Source organism: Melanerpes formicivorus, unplaced genomic scaffold (genome assembly GCF_026170545.1).
Source record: "Melanerpes formicivorus ecotype bairdi unplaced genomic scaffold, bMelFor1.0.p_v2 SCAF_50, whole genome shotgun sequence".
NCBI lineage: Eukaryota > Metazoa > Chordata > Aves > Piciformes > Picidae > Melanerpes > Melanerpes formicivorus.
In genome coordinates this window covers 4,868,545-4,894,543 of record NW_027142402.1, presented here as the reverse complement: position 1 = coordinate 4,894,543, position 25,999 = coordinate 4,868,545, and the positions used below count along the sequence as shown (strand labels likewise).

At 43.9% G+C, this 25,999-nt stretch overlaps 1 protein-coding gene across 1 annotated transcript in view; it reads right to left on the bottom strand.

Moving 5' to 3' along the window:
* The window catches only part of SLC16A10 (solute carrier family 16 member 10), a 46,076-nt gene extending 22,052 nt beyond the window's left edge, over positions 1 to 24,024 (bottom strand). Inside the window, exon 1 of the mRNA XM_068160544.1 lies at positions 23,315 to 24,024. Coding sequence (XP_068016645.1) covers positions 23,315 to 23,705 — 391 coding nt within the window. The 5' untranslated portion in view covers positions 23,706 to 24,024. The remainder of the gene's footprint in view (positions 1 to 23,314) is intronic.
* Between the last annotated feature and the right edge of the window lie 1,975 nt (positions 24,025 to 25,999).

Below are 25,999 nucleotides of genomic sequence, written 5' to 3'. Positions count from 1 at the left end.
GAGAAGGGCAACGAGGCTGGTGAGAGGCCTCGAGCACAGCCCTGTGAGGAGAGGCTGAGGGAGCTGGGGTTGCTTAGTCTGGAGAAGAGGGGAGGCTCAGGGGTGACCTCATTGCTCTCTACAATTACCTGAAAGGTGGTCTCTATCAACCAGCACCAGAACAAGAGGACAGAGTCTCAAACTGTGCCAGGGGAAGTTTAGGCTCAAGGTGATGAGAAAGTTCTTCACAGAGAGAGTCATTCATCTTTGGAATGTGCTGCCCAGGGCGGTGGTGGAGGTGTTCAAGAGGGGATTGGACGTGGCACTTGGTGCCATGGTCTAGTCATGAGGTCTGTGGTGACAGGTTGGACTCATAGTTTCATAGTTTCATTCAGGGTTGGAAGGGACCACAAGGATCAGCTAGTTCCAACCCCCCTGCCATGGGCAGGGACACCCCACACTAGATCAGCCTGGCCAGAGCTCGATGATCTTTGAGGTCTCTTCCAACCTTAGTGATACTGTGACACTGTTAAAGCCCCAAGCAGCCTACCCATTGAAGACCCCACTGTGCGAGGCGCTAGAAGTAAAACAAACAAGCAGAAAAAACAAACCTGTTCCTTCAAAGAGTTCACAATGGAAATGAAAGACAAAAGAAAAAAGAACAGCTGGCTGGAGAAAAACAAATGACAGCAGAAGAAATGAAACCTCCATTTTACAAGCAGCAATGACCTCAATGAAACATGAAACAACTGTTTGGGGAAAGAGGTGTTACTGGACTGTGAGCAAGTGAAAAATGGAATGGGTTTTCAAGGCACAATCTGAAGAAGAGCGAAGTGTTTCTTTGGGCAATTCCTGTGTAGAACTAACCCAGATGTTCCTGACATTTGATGTCATTTAATGCCACATGCATGCATGGTTCCAGAAGTTTACTGCATTCATCCTTGGTGAAGGAATCCAGCACCCAAAAGTATCAAGACAAACAGAAGAGCACAGGTAAACTGTTCATTTCCCTCAGGTAAAAAACAAACACCTCTTGCTGCAGTACCTTGACCCTAACAAAGAAACTGATGGCTATAAAAATACATTCAAATAGATAAAAGCAATTTCCAGTTTCATTTCACTCCAAGAAGTTTTTAAGCACTCTGACACGTTTTTTTGCTCAGTCTGCAGAAAGTACAGAGAATTGTTGTCACACTTTCAAAACACAAAATTACAACTGTCCCAAATCAGATGAAAAATTACAAATGCAGCTTGCCAGAATAATGAGAGCTCTCCAGAGCAGTTATTACATATTAATTAAAACATTTCTCCTCCAGGCTGTTGGCTGCATTCCTAGCCACAAGCTGGCTATCTTCCAGAGCTGCTAATTCAGATACTAATACAGCACCTAATTGCTACATAACTGCATTCATATTCATACACAAAACATTCTGATTGCCACAGAAGAGGAGCTATTTCTACCTTAAGGATCTGAACCTCCCTTAAGGCACTGGAACTTAAGAATGAACTCTTCAAAACATGCAATTGCAGAACAACCAATTCCCAAGCTTCCCTAGAAGATGGAACAGAAGTTATCCTTCAGCTAGAGAAAGCGGGGGGAAAAATCATTACAGAATCAGAATAGGGCTTAGGTTGGAAGGGACCTCATCTGCTCCAACCTCTCTGCCATGGGCAGGGATGCTTTTCAACTGGACTCCGCTCAAGGCCTCATCCAACCTGGCCTTGAACACCCCAAGGGAGGAAGCATCCACAACCTCCCTGGGCAGCCTGTTCCAGAGTCTCAGCACCCTTGTAGTGAAGAACTTCCAAACTTCCACCTAAGATCCTGTCTAACTGTACTCTCCCTCAGCTTCAAACCATTCCCCTTTGTCCTATCACCACACATCCCTATGGAAAGTCCCTTTGCAGCCTTCCTGTTGGATCCCTTCAGGTATTGGAAGGCAGCTCTAAGGTCACTCCAGAGCCTTCTCTTCTCAGGGCTGAAAAAAACCAGCTCCCTCAGCCTTTGTGGCCCTCCTTTAGACTCACCCCAACACCTCTGTCTCCTTTTTTCCAACTGTCTTGGTTTATTGTTGTTGCCTGTGCCCAGAAGCACAGGGTTACCCTTTGCCTAAGGCACTCCAGATACATCCTCTTTTATCCATTACCTACTTTTCTTTCTCCAGGGAACAGCTAGGAATTTCCAAGAGAAGGAATTGTTCAACGCATGTTAGGAAACTAACAGATCATCATCACATAGCAAGCATCCAAATATCCTCCCATATCCTGAGAGCCTCTGTAGGTCAGCCTCCTGGAAAATGCCAAGCCTATTTTTATCCAGCCTAGCACTACTCAAAACCAACATCCAATTCCTCGTGCTACATGTCTTGCTTCACACACATCTGTGAAAAACCTTTTCAGGGCCTGCTCAGTAGCTTCTTATGAAATCTGAGGAATTTCATCAATTGTGGGTGCAAGAGGGAAAGCAACTGTGTTTCCACAGAACAGTTCCCTTTACTGGGCAAGCCACAGATCACAGAGCAGAAAGCCAGTAGAAAAGGAAAGCAGATGTTGAACTGCAGGTCTTGACACATTTAGAACTCCTGCTGTCAAAGAAGTGCACTGCTTGCTCTGTTCAAGAGAGATCTGCTGGTCCCATTAGACAAAGTGTGTGTTTAAGGACTAAAAATAAATTCATGACATAATGTTGCCACAGGAAGTATCCCATACTCTGAACTCAGGTTACATGACTACAGCTTTCAGTTTGCTTATTTCAAGTTCACAGTCTGCAGATGTCTGAGCTAGGCTCTCCCAGAAGAGCAATACTACCCAAAGAAAAAATTAACCCCCAATTTAAAGTTCTAAAGTATTATAGGCAAAGAGTTTAGCACAATGGAATTCCATCTCTTTTGGACACCAAAGCTATCTTGAACTGACTTTTAAGAATCAGAATCATCTATGAAGGATCTAATCAGATTTCTACAACACATAAAAGGTCATGGCCAACACACAAAGGTTTATGGACCACAGATTAGTGGAAGTCTCTGACAGGAATAAAAGAGAGCTTCCCCCCCTGCTTCCTTCTAATTTTTTGTGGCTGAAGAACAAAGCTGATTGAATAATCTCACTAGTGAAAGATACTGGCAATTATAATGAGCCAGAAAGCAAGCACTGTGTATGATCCACTAGATCCTAACAGAGAATTCCTTGAGCAGACACCCTGCTTCCATATCACAAACATGAAAGCCTGACCTCTGGTTTTGGTAGACATTAAGTCATTATCAGACAGCCTGAAGTAGTTAATTCTGATGCTGTGTTTAAGCATCTATTCAACACTCCTGCCTCCTGAGAGTCCAGCAAGCTACTTCAGGTGTGTATGTGCCATTTTCATCTTGATGCAGCAAGGGGGAAAGCAGCAGAAACTTGCCAATGGGCTGTAAAATCAGCAAAATAAGCTGATACAGGAGGAGTAAGGAACAAAACCAACCATGATATCAAGTCAGAACAGCCACTGATTTATTCCAAGGCTTCATACACTGCAAATGTTCTCCACAAGGCTTTTTACACCATAAAAGGGTGACAGATGAAAGGCCAAGTGCCAGAAGAGATTCACAAATATCCTTAACACAGTGACCTTCCCCAATCCTGCCACTTACAAAAACAAGACTAGACTAGTTTCACCCTCTGCCTTTGTAAGTAATGACAACACAACATCACAATGTCTACTGAAGTCAAGTGCTTGCAAGCATGAATAGCAGGAAAACAGAGATGTCAGAAAAACAAGTATTGATGCACTGACAAAACATCCTGAGTTGCTGCAGCTAGCTGATTGCTGAGGTGCCACCTCCTTCACATGGCCTCCAGCACTAGCTTAGGGGTTTGAGGTGTTTTGTTTGTTTGTTGTTTTGGTTTGGGGGTTTTGTTTGGTTGGGGTTTTTTTGGGAGGTGTTTGGAGTTTTTTGTTTGGGTTTTTTGCTTGTTGGTTCTCCCTTAAACAAATAAACCACACAGTAACAGTGAGTCCAAAGCAAATATCATAGGAAACAGATGATTACCTTTTCTCCCAACTATAAGGCAAAAAATAGGAGCCTGAACCAGTTAAAGAAAAAGTAAAAGCTGTTTGCCTACAAGAACATTTTCTAGTAGACAGACTGCAGATCTATGGAGTTAAAGTCAGAGGAAAATAAACATGAAACAATGCCCAAAAGTAAGAAGTGCAGCTAGGCAAAATATTGCTGGTAGAGATTATAAGTATTCAGCCTTCAGGAACCTTGAAGGGAAGGCTGGAGTCAATCATTAACAGAAATACACATGCATTTGGATTTCATGGCAAACTGAGCTTGACCTTTGACACTTGAAGTCTAAAAATGCTGTGGTAGGGAGAATAAACAAGGAACAAATCGATAAGAAATGGCTGTAATCACTTGTTTTTCCTTTTGGGAGTCATACAAGAATGTTTTCTGCTGACTGTCCAAGACAGTTTTCAAAGCACAAGGTAACCACATTTTAAACTAACACTAAAAAAAAAAACCCTGAATTTCAGATCTCCTCCCCAGGCATGCTTTTATCTTCCCTTCCCTCCCCTCTCCCCCAAATGCACACTGGTTTCTTCATTTGTTTTTAATCCCCAACAGATGACCACCAAGGATCACCATTCTATTTTGATTTCAGATGAGTAATGTTGAATAGAAGAAAGTGTTAGCTTCAAAGATGACAGAAAGGTTTAATCCCAACCACTCTCACCACTGTTTTGACACATTCCGGACATCTGCAACCAAGCACCTTGTGCAATGGTCTCATGTTTTAGATCTATGACACAGACTAGACCTCAAGACCCAAATTCTTCTTTAATGGCACCATTGGTCTTCTTCCTTTACTGGTCATCTTCCTCTCCCTTACCTCACTGCATTGGGAAGAGAACTGCAAATCAAGGTCACACTTCAGACAGCACAAGCATACACTCCACTCCTACAGCATCAGGAGTTCTAAGACCACCAGGATGAAGCCAAACCAAGACAAGATAAATCTTGCTTCACAAGAAAGTTTGGTAGACTAGTCGAAGTTCAGGAGTGTAGTTTACCATCAAACAGTTCACAGACTAACCCTGACTTTTCACATGCAAAGATCTTTCTGAATCTATCAGAGCTGGCTAAGAGACCCCATCACATCTCAGTAACTTCAGTAGCATCCTGAGGACAAATTATAACAGTTTGTATCGAGAGACTGTATTAGACATGGAGGAAATTGGAATATCTGACAAGGAAGTGCTGAGAGGCCCTGGGCTGTTTAGCCTGGAGAAGAGCAGACTGGCAGGGCATCTTCTCCATGCATATAAATATCTACAGGGTGGGTGTCAAGAGGATGGGGGCAGACTTTTCAGTGGTGCCTGGTGATAGGACAATGGGCACAAACTAGAACACAAAGTTCCATCTAAACACAAGGAAAAGCATCTTTACTTCGAGGGTGGCAGAGCACTGGAACAGACTGCCCAGGGAGGTTGTGGAGTTTCTCTTTCTCTCAACCTTGAGCACAGGTCACTTTCCCTGTACAACCTAATCCAGGTGGTCCTGGTTTAGCAGGGGTTTGGACTAAGTAATCCCCAAAGGTCCCTTCCCACACCTACCATTCTGTGCATTCTCCAGTTCCTCTCCAATGTTCCTCTTCTCTTCTATAGAAGCCTACAATGGGCTTTAAATCCATGCTTTCAAGGCTCAAACTGTTACCTAGAAGATCTAATGGTACAAGCCACTGTTTCCAACCATTTACCCCAAAACAGTTATTGTAGGTAAACAGCTCCATTTTCAGCAAGTGACAGTTTATTTATCATAGAGAAGGGGAAAAAAAGAGTCACTAACCAAGCCCAAAATACTACTACAAAGAACAAACAAAATAAAAGACCAAGTGATTCCAGGGCACCAAAGTGTCTGCTTTGAAACAGGATATTTTGATCCAAAAACATACAAACATTCAGAGGCACATGTCTTCGTTTAGCATTACAAGCACAAACACTGAACTACCCAGAAAAACCTCTGCCTTTGGAACTCTAACATTGTCTTGTGCTGTAAGTGATGTGGAAAGCTAGTTGGACTTTAACAAGAAGGAATCTTCAGGTAAAGTGAGATGACGTAAGAAGTTTCTGTGTCTACCTTCCAGAAAGAATGCACTTTTTCACTCCTATATTTACATATAAATTGCAGTCTCATCACAAATACTCTGCCAGAAGGAAATACAAGTCCAGAAGTGGACACTGGGTGACACTATGAATTAAGTGTTGCTTTCACAAGATGAGGAAAAAAGGGAAGTCATAGGCCTTTCCTTTTACCCATGTCTCCCATTCTCCTCACTTTCCAGAAGACTTCAGCAACAGGGGTATCATAATTTTTTTGCCCAGCAGCAAACAAATCCTTCCAGAAGATTAACAGGAAGGAATCATTTGCATGGAAAGACTGATAAGAGTCAAAAAAAGCAAAAGCATGAATGGCAGGGTAATTCCCCATGTCAGCATGTGCCCTTTATATCACTTACACACATGTGACTCAGCTTGTGCCCTCTCTAACCCTTGTAACCAAGTCAACCAGCCACTGCAACTCTTGACCTTGCCGTTCTACTTCATCTCCTTTCAATGCCTATATCCCTGGGACAATAGACTATTCCTCATCGACTTAGTGCCCAACTATTCAGGCAGTTATCTACCTGACTTCCGGCAGTCGGGGTGCCCAGGTTGCCATACACCAAGGAAACCTGAACAGAAGGCTGATTTTGCACACACAAAGCAATTTTATCTTACATATGCAGCTGATAAACCCTCAGGAATGACTTGCTGCATATGTAGTATTTCTCAGCTGCAGCTGAAACAAATCAGTCTGAGAGATGCAGGGCATGTGAACTACAGCCTGAAGTACTTCTTGATAAAGATCCCACTCTTACCAAAAAACCCCAATGGGTTCAGTGAGGATTTTGCTGTACTCTTGGGGTGGGGAATCAGAAATCCAAAGCTTTGATTCATACAATGAGAAGATACAACAGCACAAAACTCTGAGCCAATCATACTGCTGGCTCCTTTCCTCCCCCGTTTTTCACCAATACCTTTGGCTCTCCAAGCTTCTGGGCAGCTGTATTAAAAAGACTCTTTGTACCCACCATGAGCAAATAGACACAGGCACACACTGTCTAGTATAAATTCTCTGAAGCCTTGGATTAAAACATTGTTTATTACTTCCTTAAGGTATGAAAGTACTTCTCTCATATGAGAAACTGTAACATTTGCTCAAGACTCAAGAAAACTGCTGGAATCAATCACCTTCAAATATCTGACGAGGGATGGAAGACTTCAGTGAGTTTCAATGCCTTGCTCCTTAATGGTTCACCAGAGACTGTATCTTAATATTTGTTGAAAAGAAGCCTGAATCCACCACTCTGCACAGCAATTACAACAGTCTTGCTCAAGATGTGCAAATCTGAAACACATTCCTGCAGTGACTCAGATATTTATTGTGTCAATGACAAGAACTGCACACCACAGAGGCTTTGGGGTTTTTTTTTACAGTTACACTGCATAATAGCACATTATAGAAGAGTGTAGCAGGTAGCAAGAAAAGAAAAAGCACTCAAGTGTCTGTGCTGAAGGATCAATCTTCATCCATTAGCACTGCACTCTAATTCCTTACAATAGAGTCTGAGCATTTTAAATGTATTTTTGTTTTATCAGGTTGCAATCTAAGCACCAAGCACTTGGCTCCCAGCATTTCTACAGCCCTGTTTACTTGAATGCTATTCCCAGAGCAGTAACCCCACTAGATCCATCAAAGAACTACAGCAATGATTTGCCATCTTAGTCAGATCTTAGCTCCAAATAAGTAAACTGTTACTCCCTATTTCTAATTTTAAGGGAAAGGAAGAGAAGGACTAAGAATAGTATTAAGCCTAACAAAAATGCTACTGCAACAAACAGCAGCTGTCTGTCCTGGGTGAAGTGTGGATATATAATAAAGTGCACAAAATAATGGCAATACCATTATTCACACATCTAGTGACATGTGTGAATAATGATATTAACATTAATAAGTAATAGTAATGTGCATATAATACATATCCACACTTCACAAAGGATAGGCATACTACATGTATAGATATTTTTGGTCTGAGCTCCTTGCTCTCACAGTGACTTAAACCACCTAAGACACAGAGCTACTTCCACCGACAAAAATAACAGCATCCCAAAAAAATGCAGAAAACAGAACAAGGAAAACTGCAAGAACCTGAACTGAGTTCTGTTGCTCATGGAGTACAAGGCTTGCTGCAGTGATCCCTTCTCTTAACTGGTATCAGGCTCTTTCATCAGGCTCCATTTGCACAGCGTTGGGTTATCCAGCAGATGATCATCTGCACACCCACAAAGGGGCACAGCCAGTGGTGGGGGAGATACCAAGCAACATCCTGCACTGGGTCCTCCCTGGCTCATAGCGGGAGCATTCAGCCCTGATGGCATCAGGAGTGCCCAGAGGAGCAGAGGGGCAAAGGCAGATGGGAAGTCCAGCTGCAGGCTCAGGAGGACACCCCCTGTCTGGTCCTCCACAGGCTGAGGCCCCAGTGCCCAGGTGTGACAGAATGAGTCAGTGCCAGGGCCCTTTCAGAACTAAGTGGGATCAGTGCCCTGGGGCACCTCATAAAAAAGCACTTCAGGATCACAGTACTTATAGAACAATCCATAACACCCACCCACATTTAATCCAGGCATTAAAGGATCACATACTACCCTTAGTACAGGACATTTGAAGTCTGACTCTGTATTTCCCACTATTGGATTGTGGTAAAGATTTGGTTGTAAGAGCAATTCCTTCTAAGTAGCATATAACACTAGTTTATTGGGGGGAAAAAAACTGGATACAGTAATTTAAATGCCAAACCACTCCAAATTTAACATTCTTTTAAAGCTCCAATTTAATTAATTCTCTCCCTGGGTACTCCTGGCTTACAAGCCTCACCATTTAAAGAGCAATTCAGACAATTCCATACAGTGATGCTGCATTTTAATACATTCTTAGACAGTAACTTACATGTGGTGCCTTCCATTTAAGCTAGACAACACAACATCTCATCACTTGCATCCTTCAGTCATTTCTTAGGATCCCATACTCAACCCAATGAAACTGGCAAAAAATAAGGCTTGTGAAGAAAATGAGTGGAAAGCTTGTTAAAAACAAACCAAAAGGGGAACTAATTAGGACAGGAATTTGATCTACTAAATTATTCTGCATGAATAATGATCAGCTTGTCAAAATTCATAGTGTTTGCTCATGAAGCTCACAGCTGGAAACAGCAGGGATATTTCAGGTCAGGAATGAGGTTCTTTGGCTAAAGCCACACAAAGAAGTTTGCATAGCTCCTGCCAACACCATGCTTAGCTTGAGGCAATGCTTTTACTTTCAAGGGCCCTGAAGTAACTCAATTTAAAAAGGGGGGGAGGGGGGGAAGGAAAACATTTACTAACATTTGCAATAGTGAAAACCAAGGATTCTGGCAGTTCTATGACCAGTTTACTCTCAAGAATATTGCAGACTTGATATAAGAAATTACACAAGCTTGAAAATGAAGAAATTCAGAAGAGAAGTTAAGTATTTATCTTCCTTTGGTAGGTGCAACTAGAAACACCCCCTTAGAAGACAAGAGTACTGATTCATTTCTTCCCCATAGTCAAGATGGCTGCTGTAAAAAAGGGTCATTCCTGCTCTCATAAAGCCTCCAAGGAAGACATGAGAGTTTCTCCCCTGATCCTCACCCTTGAGGAGTAGCTTCACAAAATCCTGCCAAGACAAACAGATTATGCTGTACACTTCAGTACTGGTGACCAGAGAAATCATAAGTTTTCCTGACAGTCAGAACTAAGCATCCTCTAGGTGCAGGCTAGCAGGTACTTCATAACAAAGCCTCACCTTTAATAGGTTTGATGTATCATAGTATCAGTCAGGGTTGGAAGGGACCACAAGGATCATCTAGTTCCAACACCACTGCCATGGGCAGGGACACCTCACACTAGATCAGCCTGGCCAGAGCCTCATCCAGCCTGGGCTTAAACACCTCCAGGGACAGGGCCTCAACCACCTCCCTGGACAACCCATTCCAGGGCTTCACCACTCCCATGGGGAAGAACCTCCTCCTCACCTCCAGCCTGAATCTCCCCACCTCCAGCTTCATTCCATTCCCCCTAGTCCTATCACTACCTGACATCCTGAGCAGTCCCTCCCCAGCCTTCCTGTAGGCCCCCTTCAGATACTGGAAGGCCACAATTAGGTCACCTCAGAGCCTTCTCAAAAGTACTACTAAAAACCCCAAAGATGGGTAGGAAAAACCCAAACACAGCATTTTGCATGGCAGAAATACAACTAGGAATTGCTTTACAAACTTATCCTGTGGAAGAACAAAGGCACTTCAGTACATTATTTGAGAAATCATATACAAGTATGTTTTCTGCATTGTTTAATAAAGTAGAATAAAACTTGCACTTAGAAGTCAAAGTTACCTTACTTAAAAGCTTTTCCTTTTTTAAGGAGGCTTTTCTTCTCCCTCACCTCAGTTTTACTCTAGAAAGCACTAAAGCAGAAGTATTTCTGCACCTTCTGAGGCAAGGCCACCTCCAAGCAGATAAATACCATGAGCTCCTGCACATCTAAAAGCAGCTTTAAATACTTACCATTCATCAAGCAATTATGAATCATGTGATTAAATCTTCTGAATACAAAGGATATATAAAACAAACCAACCCAGAGTTTGCTGAGAATTAGCTGGGTATGGTGAAGCAACACACCATTCCAGCTAAGCCTAAGGTTAATTGTTTAGAACATCTTACAGCTTTGAAATGATTCATCCATCACAAAAGACTCTTAGAAAAACAAATTTTCCACTGGATGAAAGGAAAAGCCCACAGAAGTATGAAAAAAAGAAGGCTGCAAGAAGAGGTCAAATTAGCATACACAGAGCAGCTACCAGCAACACCCAGAAGAAGATATCCACATTGAGTCCATTTGGTGTTTGGTAACCTTAACATCACCTGGAAAAGGGAGAAAGGCTGAAAGAACAAAACTCTTAAATGACTGCAGCTGAAGGGTGGCTCTTTGGCTGGTTGGTATTTTTGAGAGCAGGTTTTGTTTTGGGGTGTTTTGGTTTAGAGAAACAACAAGCCATCTGGGTTTAGAGTGTTCAAGAAAGGTATAAAACAATTCTAATCAACTCCAAACTAGCAATAAAAAAAGGCACTAGGAAATAAATGGATCAGCAGTCCAGGAAAGCAAAACACTAAAGTACTCAAATTCATGGACAACACTGGGGGGGGAAAAATGACGTGGTTTCATCTGCTCTGCTTCTGATAAGCTGTGCCCAGTGCACCACCTGTAACTAGTGAAAAATGCAAATAAGCTGTTTCTGCTTGCACATGACAACTGCATGGGCATGGCACAAAGGACCCATACATAGTAAAACATTCCTCTGCACTTCCTACCAGCCTATTCAAGCAACTTTGGAATAAAACTAATGTATTACTCTAATCCATATTGATAACAAAGTGTCCAGGGTGGAAGGAGTACAAGTGCTTGCTATAACTTGCTTCTGGAGAGGGAAACATGCTAACATCCCCTCTGCCTCGGTGTGCTAAGGGCAGCTGTAAAACAGAGCTGCTGAACTGAGGGTATGACCATGGGAAAGTGGTTGCAAAAGCGTAACTAGATCTGCTTCCAAGGTTGATGGCATAGCTCTAACTAGAATGCATTGGTGATTGTGAATTGTGCTTTAGTGCATAGAGTTAGAGAAGTATTTGACTTCTTGATGTACAAATTTAATCAGATCAAGCCTGTGAAGACTAAGGAATAGAGAAGAAAAAAAATCTGAAAGTGGCATAAGAGAAGTTTACAGCAGTATTAACATGGAATTTTGTGACAGCTCTTAAGCCAAGCATGACTTAGTGAGATCACTGTCTTTAATTAACAATAGTGTCCTTATGTGGCAAGTCTGCTATATCCTGATGTTTTGACAGTAGTTAAATGGAAGGAGATTAAGTAAAGGCTACTTTCAATTGGGAAAGTTTCAAGCAGGGATTCCACGATGAAAAGATTCTCAGGGTAAGACCATCAGGTCTTGTTGACAGGCAGAGATATACTGCATGGAACAATTGCTTCCAATCAGAGTATTTCATCTCAGTTAACCAGGGCTTTGTTTTCCCTCTGCCAGAATCCCTGTGGAATTTTCATCAAAGATGTAATGTAATAAGCATTCTAATACACAGTGTAAGAAAAGCAGAAGGCATCTTTTCTGTTATTTGTGAAGAGCAGCTGCTGCATAGGACTTTGACAGAGGCAAACAGAGGTATACAGCCTGAAAAAACAAAGATTAGAAAGAAGAAGGCATAAACTGCCCAGAGCAATGAGATACAGTAACTGCCAGGGCAGAAACACCCAGGAACCCCTTACATTTCTTAGTTATCCTACAAAGTGTTGGGAAAAGAGTTAGCAGGCATTGTATTCTGATCAAGTAAGTTTTTAGGCAGATTTGAGGCTTGCTTATCTGATTATTTTGGGCCCCTGAATGTTTCCAGATGTATGTGTGGGGGAGGAAGTCTGCTCCTAGACAAAGTAAACCGCTCCTGCGAGGTCAAAGCAGTAAGGGTGGCTTAAGGCTGCAGGGTAGGAGCTATGAATAACGACTTACTGCATTCTCTTTCGGGCTGCTCTCCAAAGATAAAGGATTGATGCTCAGCAGTGACAAAGAACCTGACTTTCAAATGCCAATACCCTAAAGGGAAATGACAAATCCACACTGTTATCAATTACAGAAAGGAATTTGAAAGCTAACCTGCCAAAATTACGTGAAATAAAGGTGAACAGGGAACATTTCATGCAGGGTGTAAGCAAACAGGGAATATTTCATGCAGGGTGTAAGTGAACAGGGCAGACTCCCTAAATCTAAGTGGCACACCCTTTCCTCTACATCCAAACTACAGGACCAGCCCCAAATGGGTTAAGTAAGTTACTTCAAGCCCCAAATGGCTTGGTCATTCAAGCGAGTAATATGTATTGTATCTTATTCCATGTACATCCTAACTCTGTATTGCCAGAAACACGGACAAAATTCCAGTCTCCATCTTAAAACTTCAGTTGATAAATTACAGTGAAACTCATACAAGCAAAGATAAAATCTGAACTGAAATTTCAGCTTGTGTTCAGTTGTGGTTAACCTTTGTGAACAGTTCACTAGCTCTGACAGTTCTATAAACTTACAGCACTAAATTTCTTTAAGAGCTAAGATCTCCTGCTCAGCAAGCAATTATCCAAAGATTAGTGCCTGGTAATTCATTTATTCCCTTCAATGAGCAGAAATAATGGGAATTGGGTTTCTGTGACTTTAAGCAGCTCATGCTCAGTTACTACCAGATGCTCAAAGTCATCACAATGAATCAGAGCAGGAAAACACGTTAATTGGATTAAATGCTACTTTTGCATTTCCCTCTTCCCAGTCAAAAGCAGAGAACATTTCCTCATTTAATGAGGAGCATAAAAAGTAAATGTAATAGGAATAATAGCAAAAGGAGTAAAGTAACAGAAGAATAATTGCCCTTCCCTGCATTTGTCTAGTTTGAGAGCTCAGAAAAGCGAACTTGCTGGCACCTCAGCTACAAAAGAAGCCAGTTCTTTGCACTGGTAATTTGTATCTGTAAGGTAGCGAGAGCTGATACATCAGCAAGTCAGAGACCTTACCTCCTGCTGAAGATCAGCAACAGCTGTCTAGATAATATTCTTCCTTCAGGGAAGAGGGAACCATTTCAGAAAGCACAGATGCTCTTCTAATGTATCAGCACTGACCTTTCTAGGTGCTGCTCATATACAGACAATAAATGTTAAGAAAATAGAAGTGGTCCTTCACCAGTGCCACTGATTGCCTACACCTGCTTAAGCTAAAACCAAGCAAACTACTCCAATAATCTATTTTCACAGCAATTGACCTGCTTTCAGAGACTCCAAAAGCATTACAGAACAAACAAACAAACAGTAGAGTGCTCAAATAAAACCTAAACATAAACCAGAAACATTTTCATGTTGAATATATACTGAGCATATGTACAAGTGAGCACCAATGTGACCATCAGCAGGAGCTCTACATCGAAATGAGCACACTCAGGTTCAGTTTTCCTATTGTCATTCTACCTAACCTGTCATACCAACTTAAAGCATCTACAAGTGATGTGGGAAGAGGTTGTTTTCAGATAGCTTTGGAAGGCTATAGGGAAGATTTGCCTTTGCTCAAATTAGAGAAAGCTGTGTTTTGACTCTGAGGGGAATGTAAACACCTTGTAAGTGAAGGAGAGAAACTAGGCAGAATGTGGCTGGATGTGTTAACATATTGTTTTGTTATTTTAACCTACTGTATGCCTTCATTACATGTATGCCAGTAGAGAGTGACCAGTTGAGATGTGACACATGTGCCTTCTGATAGGCTATATAACATAATAAACATCTTTGCCTGCTTACATCTGGAAGCATTGCTCGAGGTGAATCTACCTACCATCCATATGAAAATCTAACAAATGACAACTTGTAGCTGGATTCTTTCAGGCTTCATTTGCTACAATGTTTTCTTAAGTGTATCCTTTAGACTAAGAAAACACTACCCCAAGGCTTTCACTTGTATTTGCTTATATCCAGCTAAGTCCTAGTCAGATAATTTACTTTTTAGGTAGTTTCCTCCCCAAAATGCCTCCGACCTTCATGAGAATGAACACATGACCAAATATCTCAAACAGCACATTAGGAAAGCAAACACCTCCCTTTAAGAATAAAATAGAAATAAAGCTGCCTGGCAGGTACCAACAGGCATTTCCCAGATGGTTTGGCAAAGCGCTCTGCCCTGCCATGGCAGCTTTCAGAGGAGCAGGGCAATGCTTCCGAGAGGAATCAATTTTCAGTGTCCAGCTCCTATCAGGTGTAGGGCTCAGTGTGAATTCCCTCTGAGACAGGACACACCTGACTGGTACTCTCTGGCCTCTAGCACCAGGGGATCTAATCTGCAAGATCAAAACTGGAAACAGAAAGGTTAGAGGCAAAAAGCACACTGGGCAACTATATCTTGCCTCTGAGAGCACGCTTTAGAAGTCTACCAATGCTGGCTGGTGAACATGAAACACCTTAAAGCATTCACACTGATTTCTGTCTCCTGTAACTTTGCACATCACATCACACCGCTGGCCACGATCGTGCCTGGAAAAGCTGCCAAATGGCTGAAGAGAAGACAGCAGCTACAATTACAGTCCAACTGTTGGGAGCTAGAGATGCATTCAAGCATTGCAGCTACAAAATTAATCTACCTTTACTTCTGAGACAGAATCACACAACAGCATTGGCCACAAACTTGACATGGGCCTGTTTCCTTCATGCACATGAACAGAGCAATCAGACACTGAAGCTCACATACAGTGCCACAGAGAAAACACTCCAGCAAATACAACTAAATTAGCAGCTACATACAGCATCAGAGCATCAAACACTTCCGTGGTACAGAAAACAATGTCCCAATCTTATCAGCTTCTGATAAACCTTCAAGAGGAAAGATAACCTTGACAATAAAACACCTAAGGATCCGCCTAACCCGGTTTGTGAATGTGATTATTGCACCTCAGAACACACCAAACCCTCCAACCATCACAATTGCTTCAACAGTCCCACAGTGACCCAGATAGAAACAGGAAAAAGAAAGGCAAGGAGGGGAACAACTATATATAGTTTACCTATTTATGATTTTAGCACATGCCAGAAATAACTGCTAGAGGGGAGGGGAAAATGCAACTACAATGCTTCAAACTGAGACTCCTTAAACTGGAGACAAGCTTGAGAACAGACTAGCTGCAAAATCCTATAGCACTGTTTTCTATCACAGAACATTTGTGATACCTTCAACTTCCTCAACTGAAATCCATCCCAGAATTTCAAAAGCCCTGTGTCTAACAGTGTCCATGCTACTTTTGTGCAGTTCTACTCCAGCTTCCCAGCAAGCTATCCAATGCTGTTCCTGTCCCCTCACACACACCTTCAAGGGTCAGCGATTTCACTGCATGAAACTAAACGTTCATTAAACTGCTGCACTATGAACAAAAGACTTGGATATTTACAGAGGTGTAAAAGGCTGTTAATGCTCCATGCTTCCATCTGTTAGAAATGGGGTTACTCTGATAGGATTAGAAAATACATCTCCAGCTTGCACATCTTATTTAAGCTTCCAGACAACTCCCCAGTGTTGATTTAATTCTCTAGATCACCGCCCGCATCCAGCAGTGTCAGAAATCATAAACTGAGAGCTCTAATTTTCTTTCAAGTTTGCACTGCAATTTGGGGTTTGGAAGAGCCTAAGCATTTCAAAGGTAGGAAATTACTTGAAGGTATAAAAGAACAAAAGGCTGTTTAAAATTAGCTTTAAATTATGTGCCAAAATCATTAAATCTTTCTTTAAAGTACATACACATCACGTACTTGACAGCTTCAGGGGGCCACAGGCTGTATTTTCATAAGTTAATTGCAGGAGAACCCAAAAGGCATCATGTACACTACACACTCAAGATGGGGAAAAACATTACCTAGCAACACTACACTGACTTTCTGGTAAGGCTGCTACTGAGCCATGACACATACCACTGACACATGTCCAAAATGCACACCATAGTTCTAGTTCTCAATTTCCACCTCGCTTGCTTTGAGGTTAATAGTATCTTTAGGTAAAGTACCATTAATTACCACACCTTCTTTCCTCTCCAACTGCATAATACAGCAGCTGATGTCATCAACTAGTTCAAACCACTTTGAAACTACTGTAATTAGGGCTAAACATGGAGCAAACTGACAAGGATCACCTATGTAACCCACTGAGATTATTCCAATCCCAGCATGTTTAATTATAACACAGGATCAGGTTACTGCCTAAGTAAGCCCTGGCTGTGTGGCCCAAGAACACTCAGTACTTCTGGCCCTTGATAGAAGATAGAGGCCTCCTTGGGCAAATCAAATTGGTTTGTTTTACCCCAATGTGCTTGCTAGACAGCTGACTGTTCTGTACACTACTCAGCTGCCCTCCAGATGCCAATGGAGAGCAAACCAAGGAGCTCCTTAAGAGGCATCTGGCTAGTACATGCCTGGGTATAGAAAACAAGTCACAATAGCCCAGGGACAACAGGGGGCCTGGAATGCCAGTTCCAGATAGCAGAGACAAGCCTCCACGGTAAGGCCCATCTCAACCTTCACTGAGGATCACTTTTAATGAACACCAACCTTCTCTTTTCTCCTCAAATCCCATGGCTCTTAAGCATTCAATGCAACACAGTAAGAGCTCAAACTAGGACGCCTCTACTTGGAAGGATCCCTTTTGGTGCTGTAGTTAACAATGGGGGTGAAGGGAGGTTTGCAGAAGAACAGCTTTCCTGTCTCGTACACAAGAACCCTGTCCTTGGTCACGGTATAAACTTGCAACTATCAAAGCTGTGTTTTGGTTCCAAGAGACAACACTTCTCACTCCTTCTCGACTGCACAATCAGGAAGCTTAAGAGCAGGGTTTGTTTAGCACCTTCTACCACATTACCATACTGCTTTATCTTTGCCCACAGTTCCAGCAGTGACAGTTAAAATGGCAACCGTTTTTGATCTGTCAGTTGTGGTGTCAACACACTTTTCTGCAATGAGCCAGAGAGATTTCTTGGGTCCTTACCCCATGTATTTTCTCCTTGGAACCTTTTTATGGAAGCTTTGTTTTTTTTAATGGCTGAAAACCCAGACCATGAGCTAGAAGATAATCTTTACTGCCCACTTTACAAGTCATTTCCCACAGAATAGCAGCTAGATACCAAGGGAAGTAATAGCTAGCACATTTACAATCACTTATTCCTCATACATACACATGGCCTAAAAATGCAAAAGAAAAACCTATTTTGAGGCACTCTAAACAAAGTGTAGCTCTACTGAACAAAGCACAGCACAGAAGATAGCCAAATGAATTCACTGCTTCTGCTTATTACAGCAGAGGCAACAAGAAAGCTGCTTTACAACTTGCAATCAGATTGCAGCCACGCTATCTAAGGCAGACCACGTTCCATGGGATCACACACATGCTGCTGATAACAGCAAGAGGCTGGCCTCAGCATCCCAGCAATTCCTTCCTCTGTGGGAACCAGCACTGATGATTTTTAAATTGGTCCCATCCTTGCTGAAGGGCTCCGACTCTAACTTAGTTAGAGCAAGTCATTCCTCTCCAGTTCCCATGAAAATTAATGGCAAGATACAAAACAGAGCTATTATTGCAATAAATTAGATTTCTGGAAGTAAAACAGATAATGTTAGATCACAAGGGAATGTTTTCTCAGGGAATTAGCCTTTCTGTACATATTTACTGAAGGTTAAATTGAAGTGGTCTAAGGCTGCACTAGCTGTGTGTTCACAAAAGAGATAAGTTCGTGGCAGATATGTGAAAGGAGCTGCATTATTCCTCCTGCCACAGTGAGTATTCTAAAATAAAAGTTATATTATCAGGGCTACATTAACTTGGATGCAAGCAATCAGCAGATCTCCCTCCTTGCAGTTCAGGGAGCTGAAGCAATTTTAAATTGGGAAATTACTTTCTGAGCATTATAGACCAATGGTTATTGAAAATCCTTACTTCCCTTAGCAACACACAGCAATGCAAGTTAGAATCTTATGAACACTCCTCTCAGGCCAAAGCACAAGTTCTGAGGTCCAGGATTCTATTAAAAGCTTTTACTCATAATTCAGACCAAGAAACCTTTCCCTTCCCTGTGATGATCCTATTTTTTTTCCCCTAAATCTTTGTGTCTTAAAAATCCAGAGTAAGATTTATAAAGGTATTTCTCAAAACTCAGCTGAAAGAAGTGAGTTTGGTTTGGCTTGGGTGGGGTTAGGGGTTCTTCAGTGAGCAGAACATCCTCGCTCCATCATGCTTAGGCAAGAATAGAACAGAATAGAACAGAATAGAACAGAATAGAACAGAATAGAACAGAATAGAACAGAATAGAACAGAATAGAACAGAATAGAACAGAATAGAACAGAATAGAACAGAATAGAACAGAATAGAACAGAATAGAACAGAATAGAACAGAATAGAACAGAATAGAACAGAATAGAACAGAATAGAACAGAATAGAACAGAATAGAACAGAATAGGTTGGAAGAGACCTTCAAGACCATCGTGTCCAACCTATCATCCAACACCACCCAACCAACTAAACCATGCAAGGGTTTTAGGGCTTTGTTTAAACACACCTTTTGTTTAAAAGGTTAGAAAGTGTCAAGAATTCCAATTACAACACTTTGGTAACATTTAACAAACTAAAGATGCTTTCATGTGACTGATCGAACACTCCCACAGGTTTTGTAAGTATTCATAAAGTAATCCATCCATCTAGAAACGATAGACTGAAATACAGATCAGGATAGTTCCCAACCTTATAACAATTCTACAGCTAAACCTGAACTGCTACTCAGTCCTTCAGTTAAGATTATCTGCATGTGGCTCTTCAGAGAGTAAATATCTAGGTGAAATTTAGAAAACACTAAATTTGACGTGACTGTTGAAACCTCCTCACATTATGAAAGGGGCTGACCTCAAGCACAGCTCCACCAGCAAGCTGAAGCAGTCAGCAGCTTGCACAGCAACCAGCCAGCAGCAAGGCATACCAAAGAGGACTAGCAGCTCTTCTCAGAGCAGCAACGCTTGCTCAGCAGTGGCAGTGCCACAGGGCACAGTCCCAGCAACAACTGGAGCAACTGTCCCTGTCACACCTTAGGTCCCAACCCAGACTGTAATCCTGAGGAAGGATGCATCTGAGCAGGGCTGGAGCTCTGCACTGAGGCAGCAGATTCCACACTACTTGGCTGTAAGAGGTGCGCTGTGGTGTGCACATGTTACCAAGTGAGTTCAGTGTGGGATAACAGTGCAGCACCAGAGACAGCAAGAAAGAGATTGGCTTATCTTCTCCGAGACCCTGAAGCTTCAAGAGTCTGAGCCACCAACTATGCTGAAGAAGCAGGTAGTCTGCTTATTACTGAGAGTCCAGCAAAGAGCTGCAAACATGATTACAGAATTGGAACACTTGACATAGGATGAGAGGCTGAGAGAGGTGGGGATGGTGAGGCTCAAGAAGAAAAAGCCAAGGGGAAAGGGAATTTAAGTGTACATAAATATCTGAGGAGAGGAAGTAAAACGAAAACTGAGACAAACTCTTCTCAGTGGCATTCTGAGAAGACCCAAACTGAAATACAGGGAATTCCATTTAAATGTAAGAGAAAGCTTTTGTACTGTGAGGGCAGTTGAACAGTGGCACAGGGCACCCAGAGAGGCTGGAGTCTCCATCCTCACAGATGTGCAAAATCAACTGGGCAAAGTCCTAAGCAGCCTGCTCTAGTAGACTGCTCCAAGCAAAGAGGCTACCACCTTAACCATTTTTATTGTCTTTAATAAAATTAACTCAGCTGGTGAGTTAACTCAAAGTGGCTAAAAGAGTAAGTAGACAAACTTTAACAGTTTAACAGACTATTACATTTCTTCTTTAAAAACTCATAACTGAATAAAAGGAAGAGACAAATAATATTTAAACTTCAAGTTGGTCTTTAACAGCCCTCCTTTCAAGAGGCTAAAGAAATCAGACCATGGGAAAAGAGACAGAAAATTATCAAGAGACTTGAAGTGTCTGGAGACAGAGCAAATTAAGTTAAAAGATGAAATCATCTTTATGGATAGGCAAGCAGAACTAAGCACTGGTATGTCTTGCTAAGTCTAAGAGGAGGCTTTATGAATAAACATGCTTTGCTAACTTCCTCTTTAGACAGCGGTTACTTAGGCAAGCTCAAAAACCAGGAAGGGATTTGAGGAGCCTCAAGAATGGTAGCCAGGATAGATGAATAAGACAACGTCAAACAGACTACAGGGAGCAATTATACAAAGTTGCAGAGTAAGGAGCAGTGCACACTGGAAAACATCAGTCAACTAAACTCCACTGAATGCAGCTAATACTTAAAAAAAAAACCAGGAAGAAAGGCATTGAATTATGTAAATAATGCAAATGAGCTAGCACAGTGTCACAGCACATCATGCCACACACCACGAAAAGGCAAAGCCTCATTTGGAGTATGACACCCAGCACCTTTCTTCTCCTTGTTATAGAAGGGTTTAGATGCATCAGAGATAACAAATAACATTAACTGAGAGTACACAAAAAAATAAACCACCCACAACATTCTACAGGGAACAAAGCTGTTAAAACTTGAAAGATCTACCCAAGGGAAAGACAGAGCCACACTCATGGAAATGCACAGAGACACCAGTCCCAAGCCACTTTGAAAGCAAGGTGGCAGATGACAGACCAGCAAGCTATCGAGATAAACTATACTCAAAATGAGTAACTGTTTCTTCTGCTACTTGGAAATCAAACCAAGTTTGAGTCTTCTGCCATCTGCAGAACAGTATAACCACATGATACTGCTGCTTGCTTGCATTAGAAATGAAATCATTCAACGACTGTCCCACACCCATTCTTTTTCTCTGCAGTGTGGCAGCTAATCTATCAGTGTTCAGTAGAAGACACACTGCATGCAATTTGCCATGTCTGATCATAACTCCCCTGGATAAGCTGAATGGTGTTATCAGCATTTGTTTAGCTCATTTCACTCTTGGTCCTACCTTCGAGATAAAAATCAGCAGACAAACAGCTTCTAGGCAATGATGTTCAACATTAAGGAGCAACACGTTCTGTTTAAAGCTGCTGCTTAGCCTTTCTAGCATCCAGCCTCATTAGTGCACTTTCAAGCACTAAAAGGAAGGGCATCTTTCTACCTGCTGCTCTGCTATTTACAGGAGACACTTTGATATCTGCAATCCTCCTTCACACACACAAGTCATCTAGTCAAGGCAGCTGGTATGGTATTTCCCCCCAACTTAAACCCATTAGGATTTGAGAAAGCACGAGGAGTGTCTTCTGCCTTACCCAAACCACAGTACATTGACAGAGCAAAACAAAACAAAACAAAAACACAGCTGTAGCTTGTTCATTAATTAAAAAAAGGCAATACAGGAGGTGCTGGCTACATCTGGGACCAGGACTCTACCTGCTCTTCTAAGCAGAACTCGAAACAAGTAGACTCTAAAGTCAGGTTCCATATTTCTCCCCCCTCCCCTCCCACCTTCTGCAGTTGGGTGAATTTTCAAAAACATGGGTGGAGTAAATCACAATCTCATCTCACAAGCACCAGTGGTGCAGTTACTCCTCTGGAAGGCAAGAGATAGTCACTTCAAGTCTCCTCTTGCTACTTTGACTACTCCACTACTGCCTAAAAGCCAGTTTATTTATTTCTTAGGAACAAGATGACTACTCTGAGAGATTGTTACTAGAGAAGGAGATCCTGAAGAAAGGTAATTACAACTCTGTGCCATGAACAGAGAGAGAATCAACTACTCAAGTTTTTCTGCATTTCTGACTGGCCACTGGCAGTCTAACCAACTTAAAATCACTTCTCAAAGAGAACTCTGCATAAAACAAATATAGGCTCTCCTTCAATGGATACTTGTGTCTAGAGTGCTTTAGTCAGTAATAGCAGAGGGGATATTTAATTGTGATAGTACTGTTACATCTTCAGAGTTCAGCAAACATCAATAACTTAACTGGTGAGTTTTGGGATACTGGTTACAGCAGTAGATCTCCATGTAGAAATGCTGCTTTGGCCATCTGTTTAGCCTGTTCTTGCCATATTTTAAGTGCTTGCCATATCCTGCTGTAAATTAATTATTTAGACTAATCATTAGGCTAGCGGGGGAGGCGGAACAAAGCTTACTGGGACCAAGGATGTTTATTTTCTCCCCTTAACACACAATGAAAGATGCTCAAACGCACTGCTGGGGAAGGAGCACACCTGCTCCTCTCCCTGCAGCTTCCCCCCACGATGTATCGGCAGCGCGCTGCCACAGGCCCTGCCTCTGGAGTACGGCTGTGACCCCAAACCTTCCCAGGGAAAAGAGAGGAGCTTCCCCTGACCTCGATGAAACGAATGTTTCCGAGTCCCTCGGACCTGCCGCAAGTGCTCTGGCCCCTGTGACTGTAGGCTCACTGCCTGCGGACAGCGCCGGGACGGGCATCAGCAGCCCGCCGGGCACGCCACGGGCCGGCCCCCCCAGCCCCGCGGGGCACAGCCACTGACAGCCGGAGCGCCTGCTCCGCTGCCAGCCAGGGCCACCGGCCGCTGCACCTTCTCCACCCGGGCTGGAGACTGTGAAGGCTCGAGGCGCAACGGTCTGGAAGCCACCCCGACCCCTTCCCTCGCCATCTCTCACCTGTTTTGAATGCCATCTGCTTGTCCTTGCTGCCGCCGAAGAGCTCGAGCATGGAGACGAAGAGGACTCCGCACGAGTTCTGGATGCCGAAGACGGCGCCGTTGCACCACATGGCGGCCAGCATCACCATCCAGCCCCAGCCGCCCTCAGGGGGCTCAGGCGCCGCGCTCCCAGCGCAGCCCGCGCTCCCGGGGGCCTCCGTCACCGCCCGTGGCTGGGCTTCGTTCGCACCGCTCGGCGCAGCCGGATCGTCGCTGCCGGGGCACCAGTCGCTGCCATTCTCTCTCCGCGGCTCCACTACTACCACGGCCGCCGCCGGTGGGTCGGGCAGGGGGGCGTCGGCGCTGTCCCCCGCGCCCTGCGGCGCCAGCTGCTCGCTCACCGGCGCCATCCTCAGCCGTGTGCCGAAGCGGGCGCAAGACCCTCCTGCCCGCGCTGCCCGCTGGCGACCCCGCAGCCCCGGCCCTCCTCAGCCACTGACCGCGCGAGCCGCGGACATCCCGCGGCGCTCCGCCTGCCTCCGCGCGAGCCGCTTCCCGCCGCCGCCGCTCGATTTTAAAAGGGGGGCTCCCGTGGGGGCGTCAGCGGCACGAGGGCTTTTCCTCCGCGCCGATTGGCTGAGGGCAAGGAGGCGGGGGGGGCCACGCGCGGCTTCGCCTCCCTTCCCTTACTCTCTCTTTCTCTCTCTCCCCCCGCCCCGCCAGACTGGCTCTTCGGCGGCGGGGGTGGGGCAGGACCGCGGCGTGTCAGCGGCTGCGATAAGCGCTGGTGCCGCCGCCCCTGTCTCTCTAGGAAGAAAGAGGAAAAGGGGGGGTTGCGAGGCTGGAAGTCAACAGTTAACGGCCGCCGCGCTGGGCTGGCGGCGAGCGCCTCAAGTCTGTACTCACAGGTACCGCACGCTCGGCGAGGAGAGCGGTAAACAAACCCCTGGCCCCGCTCCCAGACCGACTTAGTTCCCCAGAAGGCAGGGCAGTTACACCCAGCTGTGTCCTGCTGCGGCTACTTTCTCGGCAGCCGTGAAACTGATCGGAAAGTCTGAACCTCCTTCCCCGGCTGCTTGCTAACAACAACCAAGTAAAGAAATAAACACCCCCGAAACGCTACGCGAAGAGCGCCGCTCCGCGCCCCCCCCGCTCCTCCCCGCTCGCGTACGCTGACACCCCTTGCTCTCCGCTCACGGCTATTGCTCGGTCCTGCCTGGCTCTCGATGCGTCCCGGGGAGCCTTTGCCATCGCCCACGCTTCCCCTGGGCGGAAGGGTCCGTGCCCGGGCTCAGGTACAGAGCCGCCCCTCTCCAGGGCCCCCGGGGCATCCACTGCCCCAGGGAGCAGCAGTCCGGGACGGCTTCCACCTCCCCTTCAGCCACCCTAGCACTTTCTCACTAGTGACCGTGGAGAAAGCGTTTGTCCTCAATCGTTGCCGTTTGGGGTTTTTTGTTGGTGTGGTTTGGGGTTTTTTTTGCAATGAAGGAAGATAAAATACTGCCCTTGCACACCTCTTGAAATGTTTTCCATTTGCACTGAGACATCAACTCCTGACCTTTCCACAGCCAGCAAAGTAGGAGGATGGGGAAAGCTGAGGTCAGGAGTGTTGAATGACAAGCCTGTTGACTGCTGATCTTGCTTCCAAACTCTCAGCCTCACATCTGTTCGTGCGTTTGGCAGCCACTTACGTTTTAAGCAGTTTGGGGCCTGATGAAGAAGAGCAGCTTCTTGAAAGGAAATAAGCAGATTAAATCGGGATACTTTGTCCTTCCCCCGGAGACCTGGGGGGTTCAAAGTAGCCTCTTGCATTCTGACACCATCTCCATTTTTTCCCTCAGAACCTGGGCTGCTACTGCTACATCAATCGCACAATCCAACTCCCCCACCTGCCTGTTTCTCCACTTCTGATCCTCGAATCACCCTCTCTCTCCCACCTACCTGTGGCCACATGGGGAAACAAAACTCAGTCTAGAATAAAGCACAGACTCTTAAGACCATGCCTCATTCAGGACAGGTTACTCAGTCACTCTTCACATGAAAAGTAGTAGCTAAAGAAAGAAAACCATATAATGACATCATGAAAGCCCGTCTGATAATGCACACTGCAGAGGTGTCAGGTTTAACAAGGCCTGGCTTTTAGAATTAATTGACTTCCAGGTTGTTAATTTTGCTTGTTTAGTATCCAATTTGTTTTAAAATAAGTTCCTGGTGGTTATTTTTCAATAAAGAAAGGTTTACACATACATTTGTGATAATCACTAAGTGTCTTTTATGGAGGCACTCATCCTGCTGCACGCTCCCTTTGTCTTGTTTACCCATGCCCACCTAAGTTAAACATACCAGCACTTCACATACACACACAACAGCGGTAGGACACAGGGAAAAAACATAAAGCCCCTTAACAAAACACAACAACAAAGCTGTGTGAAATACATAATAGTTGTCAAAGCAAAGAGAGGACTTTTGGCTGGTCACTGAAAAACACATCTGTTCCCCCCAAGGAGCAACTCTCAATGCCTCTGAAAAGCCCCAAGTCTATCATAAACTTAAATATGCTCAGGATGTTTCATAAGCAATTTAACATGTGAAAGTTAACACTTCACATTTTCCAGCAAGCCTTTGTCTGGAGGCTGTTGCCCAAGCATATTGAGCTTTCTTACACTAAACCAAGCTTTGCTCACCACAATATAACATTTTTGAA